General features: G+C 33.6%; 1 protein-coding gene across 1 annotated transcript; it reads right to left on the reverse strand.

Annotated features, from left to right (window-relative positions):
* Positions 1-810: 810 nt before the first annotated feature.
* Positions 811-7,754, reverse strand: LOC132304857 (probable LRR receptor-like serine/threonine-protein kinase At3g47570). The gene is made up of 5 exons (XM_059802565.1): positions 6,911-7,754; positions 3,948-4,019; positions 1,967-3,817; positions 1,475-1,818; positions 811-1,269 (listed from the first exon to the last, which is right to left on the reverse strand). Exons 1-5 carry the CDS (start codon positions 7,752-7,754, stop codon positions 1,255-1,257), a joined length of 3,126 nt encoding a protein of 1,041 aa, XP_059658548.1. The 3' UTR covers positions 811-1,254.
* Positions 7,755-10,151: the final 2,397 nt, after the last annotated feature.

Consider the following 10,151-nt stretch of genomic DNA (forward strand, 5'->3'; position numbering starts at 1 on the left):
AGGACAGCGAAAGACACTTGCAGTGTTCCATTGGAAAAGACCTCATTGACTAGTATCTTCTTTTTCTATCTAACAAGTTACACAGTAAATACTTACTGCATCTAACATGGACCATTATTGCTTATTAAAAAGTTCTGAATCACTTAAATGTCAAACAGAATTTTTTTAATAAGAGGCAGTTTGGAATTGTTTTTCAACAGCTTACAAGTATTTTTATTTAAAAAAAAATTCATTTGAATGTGTAGCATTTATTGTAAAATTAGAAATAAAAATTCTTCAAAATATATTATTACCAAAATAATTAAAAAATAATTTATAATGTATCACCAAATACCTAGCATACTTTTTCACAAATCAAAGCAAGTTATATAGGAAGGCGGGGTTGGGCTGCTTTCTCTTTTGTTGGCTTTTGTTTGGGCCCTATTGTGGTCTTGTATTATGTTACGTAATTGCCTTTGGGCTTGATGTATGGGTTATGCAAGACTGTTTGGTGGTCCGGTCTATTTTTCTTTTCTATCCTGTACATTATTCTTTTCCCAAAAAAAAAATTAATAATAAATAAATAAAGTGCATTTGCAACAATAATAACATTTTCTAGTACAACATTGTTTAGCTTTGTTAATGTGTTGGGATTTTAATTTTGTTTAGGATGGAAGGATTTGAAATTTTTTGAATGTTTAAAAAAAAAATTGTCTGAAAAGGATGGAATTCAAAATGAAAAATGGATTTAAGAAATTTCATGTGACACACTATTGTATTTTTACCATGTTGGCAGTGATACATGTGACTTGAAGCTGACAAAGGGAGGAAAATAACGGCTATTTTCATGCACCATGGTGTAATTCTATCATGCTGAGTGCGAATTCGATGTCAAGAATGGAGATATAGCTGAATAGTATCATCAAGAATGTCAACATTTTTTTTTTTTTTCCCAAAATACCATTTATCAAACCAGAGCAAATTAGAACAGGGGAATGGAAAAACCCCAACAAGACAGGCAGCATTGAAGAACCACTTCCAAAAAGGCTGCCTAACAGAATTAACCAGATAAAAAACAAAGTAAAAGGAAAACACATTCACCAAATGAAGACAACAAAATCTCAAAGAATAGCAGGAAAATGTTTTAACTTCTACACAACAAGAAGAATCAGGCCATGGCTTCTTCCTGCAGATTAAGATCCAGACTATCAGAAATATCCCAGATGATTTTTCTAGCTGTTTGTGAAGCATTTTTGGCCACCCCGTCATGAAGAGCTACACTTGGGAGTCCTGCAAACAATTGCAATAAATCACTATATTAGCACATGAAACAATTGACTAAAATTTTTACTCATCCTTGATGCAGGATAAGTTGAACCACTCCACACTTTTTAATGGATTTGGATGCGTTCTGATAGTTAAAATATTAAACATCAAAAACAAAAAATTAATGTAAGAAGAAGAAAAAAACTACTGTCATATTTTAAGTCCATACGGAATTTGTGAGAAATTGAAGTTTGATCTTCTTGAGTACTACTACAGCATCTTTCATATTGATCCTCTCATGGGGTGATTCTGCAGAGCAATTCTGAGCCAGTTCCATGAGGGATGATAAACATTGCAGCTTTGCAGTGAAGTGTGCTTCCTCTGGCATTAGCAAGTCGGAATCTATAACTTCAATTATTGCATTGGGCAGGGACTGGTTTACCCAACTCTTGAGGCTCATATCTCCAGCAAATATGTCATCAGTGGGTTTCCTTCTTGTAAATGTTTCCATCAACATAATACCATAACTATAGACATCGCACCTTGTGGATACCAGTCCTTCCGGTCCATACTCTACATCTAGAATTGCAATTCATAAGAGGAATTGACATTTAAAGTGAGGAAAATAATGGTCAATAGAAACTTCAACTTAAATATGGTAATGAGAGAGAGAATATTGCAAACTTATACATGAATAGAAATTAAAAACTAAAAGATTCACCTGGTGCGATATACCCAAATGTGGCTAGAGTCTTCGTTAGTGCAATGCTCTCCCCCTGTCCTAAGAACTTTGCTATGCCAAAGTCACTCACATGTGCAACCATATCTTCATCTAGAAGGACATTGCTGGGTTTGAGGTCACAATGAACCACACGGGTTGAGTAATCATGGTGGAGATAGGCTAATGCACATGCCACATCTATCATTATGTCTAATCTTTGCATGATATCCAAGAAGTAGTTGTGTGAATGCAACCACTTTTCAAGACTTCCTTTAGGCATGTACTTGAGTATTAAGGCTCTGAAATCAAGGTTAGAGCAACTGCTGATAACTTTCGTAAGATTCCTGTGGCGAATGTTGCGTAGTATTTCACATTCAATGTCAAAACTCCTGGAAGCACCTTCTACGTGCAATTTGAAGACCTTTATAGCCAAAATAGTCCCATCCACTAGGATACCCCTATAAACTGAACCAAAACTCCCCATTCCGAGCAAGTTGCTTTCTCCAAATCCATTGGTTGCTCGTAGAAGTTCGTGGTATGTAATTCTTTCATGTGTAATTGCAGATATCGTATCTGTTTGAATTGGCATTTTATTTCTTCTCTTTCGGCGTCTTATGAAAACAAATATGAAGATCAAAGCAAGCAGTATTGAAGCGATCGGGAGCAAAATATATATGACCAGACGTACCCTTTTTTTCCTCGATTTGTGAAGTGAATTATCACATGGCAGGACTTGGAAACGAGGAACACCACACAATGCTTTATTCGACATAAAAGATTGATGTGTGAAGTTTGTGAATGGACCTCCAGTGGGAATTTCTCCTCTCAATCTATTGAAAGATACATTGAAATATTTAAGATACACGAGTGCCTCCAATGATTTGGGGACCAAACCAGAGAGATTGTTCCGGGATAGATCCAAGAATTCCAAACTTAACAAGTTGCCAAATGACTCAGGAATAGCCCCTTGTATTCTGTTATGGGCGAAAGATAGATTAATCAGCTTTTGCAGACCTGCAATCGTGCTTGGAATATCACCTGAGAATTGATTCATTGATAGATCTACTAGGATAGCGACCTTTAAGTTTCCAATTTCTGGGGGTAGACGGCCACTTAAAGAATTTGAGGAGAGGTTCAATTGCATAAGATTTGTGAGGCTCCAAAAGGAGGTTGGTATGCTGGAAGTTAATCTGTTAGAATGTAGATGTAGATATCTTAAGGAAGTAATATTCCCTAAGCATGCCGGTAAGGGGCCAGAAAGACTATTTTTCCTTAACTCCAATAAACCCTGGTTTAGTAAATTGCAGAGATCCTCTGGAATGGATCCTTGAATTCTATTGTCCTGAAGATATAATACCTGAAGTTTTCTTAACCCATTAATGGTTGTTGGAATAAGCCCACTCAAGTCATTGTTATAAAGATGCAAGAACGCCAAATTGCTTAAATTACCAATTCCATCTGGAATGTTTCCCTTGATTCCACAATAATTCACATCTATTGATTCAAGGGAAGTGGATAGATTGCCAATGGAAGCTGGAAGGATACCATTTAGAGGATTATCACCTACCCACAATCTTCTCAGTTGCCTGCAATTAGTCAGAGAATTGAGGAAGCTCAATTCTGGAGATTCACTGACGAAATAGTTCATTCCTAGGCTTAGTTGTTGAAGTCGTACCAAATTACCAAGTGAGTTGGGAATTGAACCAGTGAATGCGTTCCAGATGAGAGCTAGAATATTGAGTTGAGAAGCATTTGAGATAGAGTTGGGGAGAATTCCATTGAGGTAATTATCTGCCAGATCAAGTATTTCAAGATTGGGTAGCTTGTCACCTATACTTGCTGGAAGGTTCCCTGAAAGGTGATTAAAACTCAACACCAAATATATATATATATATACACACACACACATAGAAGTAAAATTTAAAGTGCAACAAAAACGTAACATAACTATGCAGAATTTGACAGGAAAGAAGGGTCATACCTGTCAAGTCATTTTCAGAAAGATAAAGCCTTTTCAGAGAAGTGATGTTAAACGTGGAAGATGGAATTTCACCTGAAAAATAAAAAATTACCATTTTATAAAAAGGGGCCATGACTCATGATCCGGCCTGGTCCTAGTTTAATCAGGGTGCTATGAAAAACAAACTAAATACAGATCCAACTGAATGAATAGAGCTTCTGACTTTTGTCATGGGAAGGTCCTCTTGATAACCTTACTCCATATATTTTTTTATAAATCTTAACTTTTGGGTTTCATATATATAATTAACAATCTTTTTTCAATATGTGCATATATATATATATATATCTGACTTTTTGTCCACACCGAGTATCATGACGGTTAGATATAATTTAAGTGTAAAAAAAATATAATTACCAAAACAGCATAACAATTATATCCAGATCACCAATGAAGGTTATTTCATGATTAATTTTTAATCAAATATGACAAAATTTGCAAGCAAGTACTCGCATAACATGTTATAATTGAAAACACAAACTTGCAATGAGAACACATTCATGATAGACTAACCTATTGAATCACTTAAAAATAAATAAATAATTTGCACACACCATGGTTGATGATAAAAGCAGTGTAATGTAATCATGCTCGTATCACAATAACACAACAAAATCAATTATTGCAGTTATAAATTTTTTTCAATCTCACATGTAAGAATCAAAATACATCGCAACATTTTTCATAACATAATTTTTTAAAATAGATATTTAGTGTATTTTAATGATTTTTATTGAATTTTTATGAATCATTTAAGACAAGTATTGACCTATTCATGAATTTTAAACTGTTGTTATCAAAAAGGCTTAGTAATTTGGGAAAACTACACATAGGTAAACTTAGTAGCCTTAAATAACAAAATAGTCTAATTTTAAAGTTCACTTTTCAATTTGATTAAATTAAACAAAATAATTACGAATACAGCAACAAATTTTATTAAGGTTCAAAATACCCTTCAAACTCTTATTCGAAAATACTAAAATATCTTTATAATTATATAATAATAATGATACTTAGTCTAATATTTTGGAGCCGGTTTTGGTTTGATTCTTACTTGGCATGGACATATCATCGCTCTTACCATTTTTTTTTTCTTTCCAAAACGACGTTTCTCTCCCTATTCAATTAAATTGCTTTCCATTCCCTCTATCTTCTTCTTCTTGTGTCCCTCTCTATCTTCATTGTCTCTCTGTCTCTCCCCTCTCGTTCTAGGTCTCTTTCTTTACTTGATTGTTGTTATTATTGTTGCTTCTAGTTTTGATAACTTTTTTGAACAACCACGTTGATGAGGGAGCGACCGCCATAACCGCCATGTCTAAAAGATTATTATAAAGACACTTGTCTTTCCCGTCTTCCTCAGATCTCTTGTACAATGGCTTAAGTTTCATCTTTTTATCTACAATGATTTGCTTATCAAAAAATTATAGAATATACTGAAAATTTTGGTTTTGGGTCAATTGATCCATACCCAGTATGGTCACATATATAACCTAGAAAAAAAAAAAAAATAAAATAAAATAAAATTTGAGAAAATTTTGAAATCAAACAGATCTAATTAAAGGGAGAGAAAGTCTCATTGAAGAGTGAAAATCTATTTGAAAACTAACAAGAAGCATCACAACTTGAACTTTAAACATCTAGGGATCACCCAAATTTTACTATTGAATAGAGAGAAGAAAAAAGAATGAAAAAATCAAACCATATATAATTGAAGAAAGAGAGGGTTTTTTTTTTTATTTTTTATTGTGTGCAGAAATAGAGGAGATGTCGTGGCAATGCCATGTTTGAGTCGGACTAAAATCGGCCCAGATGACATGGCAATGCTAGTCTCAAGGAATCTAAATTTGATTAGAAAATAGTGTTCTGTGTTTTCAAGGAGTGTTTTGTTTCTTCAATTGGGCATTTAATCAAACAATTTATTTTCATAAAATCAAACCTTAACAAAGTGTCTTTCTTGCTTTAAAACAAGAAAATATTATTCTACCAATAAAAAGAGATTAAAAATTATATGTATAAACATGGAAATAGTACATATACATAGGGAGAAAATACTATGTAAAATAAATTTGGATTTATAAGATACTCTCTAATAGTTTGTCATGCTTGTTGTAATGGATCTGATTTTCTTCAGTCACGCTCCCTCCAAACACAGGATCCACCATCAAGATTCCATAGTTTCTTAATTGATTTTTGGTATTTTGAAATTATATAACCCTAAGAATATTTTGGTATTTTAGAATAATAGTTTGGAGGGTGTTTTGGACCTTAATAATTATTGTTGATGTATTTATAATTATTTTGTTTAATTCAATCGAATTGAAAAATCAACTTTAAAATTAGACTATATTGTTATTTAAGGCTACTAAGTCTATCTATATGTAGTTCATGAATAAAATTAAACTCAATTGTGGAATAAATTAATGAAAATTCATACCAATACAACGTGAGAATTTTAAAAAAACCAAAAAATATATATATGGTTTTGTCTATATATAAACTAATTAAATTACACATGGAAAATAAATTTGTTTACATGTGATTTTATTTTCAATTTTCCTTATGTTATTTTATATATTGATCAATTGAGGAGCTTTTTTAAAAAGAGAACTAGCACGTAGCACCATCTATATTATGGGATCAAGCTTTTTTTTTTTTTTTTTTTTTTTTTGTTTGTTAAAATTATGGGATCAAGCTTTGCTATTATGGTGGTCCTATTTTTTTATTCTTTATCTTTGGAAATGTGTGGTGGTCTTATTTTTCATTTAAAAAAAATCATAATACTGTTGAACTCGCCAGTTTGAGTGCGAATTTAAGACTCACCGACCGAAATGAGAGATCTATTTTGCATTACGAACTGAATGATTCGCGCAACTCTTGCATACTAAATTGATCAAAAACAAATTAAAGTAGGTATATAACAGTACCTTTGAAGTTGTTATCGCCAAGAGATAAAGCCTTAAGCACAGTTGAGTTCCAATTCCCTCTAGGAATGGGTCCGTTGAATTTGTTAATCGACAGCGACAGAGTTTGAAGTTCTGAGCACTCATATAAACTTGATGGAATTTGACCATGGAACTGGTTCTGAGATAGATAAAGGCCTTGGAGGTTTGAAAGTCGATGACACATATCCATAGGAAGATGACCAGATATGCTATTGCTTGTAAAAGAAATAACTTTCAGTGACGAGATGTTGAAGATGGTGAGTGGCACAGAGCCTATAAGCTGGTTAGATTGCATGTCCAAAATCTTCAAGTTATGAAGATTACCGATCTCTCGTGGAATCATTCCTTGTAGAAAATTGGAAGATAAAACCAAGGTCTCTAACTTCGACATGTTAGAGAATGAAGGTGGGATTGTACCTATAAAGCTATTGTTATCAACAACTAACTGTTGCAGTTCAGTTAAGGCACCCAACCATGATGGAAGCTGACCACCAAATTTATTAAAACTCAAATTTATGAATTTCAATCGACGCAGATGAACTAAATCATCTGGCATATGACCACTAAAAGTGTTGTTACTAAGGTCGAGAAGAACGAGAAAGGAGAGGTTACCCAAGCGTGGAGGAATAGTACCTTCAAGAGCCATGTTAGAAATGTCCAACGATGTCACTCGTAGGTGGTGAGTGCCGCAAGTGACTCCAATCCAGTTGCAAATGGAGGTAGATGTGGACCAGTTAGCCAAGACACCATGAGGGTCAAAAGTGATGTGGGCTTTCAAGGCAAGAAGAGAATATTGATCAGTTGTGATGTTGGTTTCAGCACTCATAGCCAAACAAGCCACAAGACAACAACACTGCATGCGAAAGAGGAAAGCAACTTTTCTCCATGAGTGTGTTTGATTAATTTGGAATACAAATGGTGGACATGCAAGACATAAATGTCCTAAATATCTTTTTGCTGTGATGCAGAAAAGAAATCTATCAATATATTTGAGCCGGGTAAGCTTAAGCTTATTAGGGGCCTCAAAACTCCCTTTAATAGAAGAATGATTATACTACTTGAACCAATGGATCAGTGGACAATTTCATAGAATCGCATTTTCCCCACTGAATAGAAGGCAGAAGAGGGCACTAGAAGTGTCCCATGGGCTAAGAAGACTTGCTTGTATCTTCCAACATTTTTTCTCTTCCAAGTTCCAAATATGGTGTTAATGTTTTTTGAGTCAAAAGTCTTCAACCTGTTGAATGCATTGTGATGAGATCCACTCTGGGTATCACCAAAAATTAATGCGTGCTAGGCCGAAGTCTTGGCCCGGGGGTTGAAAACTTGGGCACCTGAATTAATGCATCTTTTTTGTTCATACTATTATAAGACCATGTGTTGATACTAAAATTCCATGGACTTTTATTTTAACAAATTGACCCATCAAAATTTTTTTTTTAATAAGTAACAAATTAACCCATCCAATAAGGGTCTTATGCTATGAAGCACAGACACCCTTTCCAGGGTCCCGTACTAGTGTCAGACACGTGTTCGACACTTCTGTGAAGTATCCAGAAATTATTTTTTATTAGACACGGCTGGGACACGTACCGGACACGGCGGGGTATATTTTGTAATATTTTTTAAGAAAAATTGGGTAGCTAATGTAATTTTAGAAGTTTGACTCTTTTGATTCTTTTGTCTGAGATTCTGAACTTCTACTTTTATTAAATTTTATGATTCCATTGTGTTTATTTTTTTATTTGATTCATTCATCTCAGTACTGGAATCCCTGGTGATTAAATAAAAATAACACATATCATCATCCTATTAATTCAAGAAGCCTATAAATAAAGGAACGGATGAAGGAGGAAGGGGTGACTCAGAAGTTCAGAATTCCATAGTAAAATATAAGCGCATCCTGACTTTGAAGAATTATCAAACAATTATCAAACAATCGACAATCTTCAAGATCAAGCTCCAACAACCCTGGAATCCAACTAAGAAAGGAAATCGAATCAGGTAATATTTTCTTTATTTTGTAAAAAATATCTACGAGAATTATACTCAATTTTCATAAATTAATATATAATAGAAGAATGATTATACTACTTGAACCAATGGATCAGTGGACAATTTCAAATAATCACATTTTCCACACTGAATAGAAAAGGCAGAAGAGGGCACTAGAAGTGTCCCACAGGCTAAGAAGACTTGCTTGACTTGTATCTTCCAACATTTTTCCAAATATGGTGTGAATGTTATTTGAGTCAAAAGTCTTCAACCTGATGAATGCATTGTGATGGGATCCAGTCTGGGTACCACCAAAAATTTATGCCTGCTAGGCCGGAGTCTTGTTGGCCCGGGGTTGAAAACTTGGGCACCTAAATTAATGCATTTTTTTTATTCAGACTATTAAAAGATGATCTATGTAGATACTAAAATTTCATAAACTTTTATTTTGATAAATTGACCCATCAAATATGAGCTTTATGTTTAATTAAATTATTTAATTGGTTCAAATTTGGTCAACTTAAATTATTTAATTAGCCCAACCCAAGTGATTAAATAAAAAGATAATTATTTTTAATAAAATATTTTTGAAATAATTATTTTTATGATAATTATAACAAAATCCAAAAAGCCTATAAATAGAGGCATGGAGGAAAGGAAGGGGTGACTCAGAAGTCAAGAATTCCAGAGTAAAAGACAGACACCTAAGCTTTGAAAGCAAAGAAGAATAAGCACATCTAAAATCCAACAAATTCTCCTTTGAAGAATTATCAAACAACATTGTTCGAGATCATCGGCGATCTTCCTCAATCAAGATTAAGCTCCAACAACTCTTGAATCCAACCAACAAAGAAGATCAGATATTATTTTCTTTATTTTGTAAAGAATTAGGGGTGCACACGGTTCAGTTCCGTACGGTTCCAGTCGAAACCGGAACCGGAACCGTTCACAACGGTTCCTTAAAAACGGAACCAGAACCGTATAGGTATGGAACCGAACTGACTGTTAACTGTTTGCTCTTTTTTCCCCTGTTGTACTGTTGTTCCCTTATTTAGTAGTGTTCCATTACTTAACAGAATACAATAGCAAAAATATAAATATAAATATATACAAAACACAGAAAATAAAACAGAAAATATAATATTTTTAATTATATTAATTATTTTAAAATGTATATAAATATTATAAATCAAATACATTTTTATAGGGTATAAAAATCAAAATTGAA

This window comes from Cornus florida, unplaced genomic scaffold (assembly GCF_030987335.1).
Source record: "Cornus florida cultivar Cherokee Brave unplaced genomic scaffold, ASM3098733v1 CherokeeBrave_3.0.0_Hap2_Chr04, whole genome shotgun sequence".
Lineage (NCBI taxonomy): Eukaryota > Viridiplantae > Streptophyta > Magnoliopsida > Cornales > Cornaceae > Cornus > Cornus florida.

What these genes read in the sequence shown, in the direction of transcription:
- LOC132304857 (XM_059802565.1), bottom strand. Translation starts at nt 7,754, where the DNA reads ATGAGTGCTGAAACCAACATCACAACTGATCAATATTCTCTTCTTGCC. An exon ending in TTCTGAAAATGACTTGACAG is followed by an intron (nt 3,818 to 3,947) that starts GTATGACCCTTC and finishes ATCACCTTTCAG; the next exon opens with GGAACCTTCCAGCAAGTATA. An exon ending in ATTTGGGTATATCGCACCAG is followed by an intron (nt 1,819 to 1,966) that starts GTGAATCTTTTA and finishes TTCTAGATGTAG; the next exon opens with AGTATGGACCGGAAGGACTG.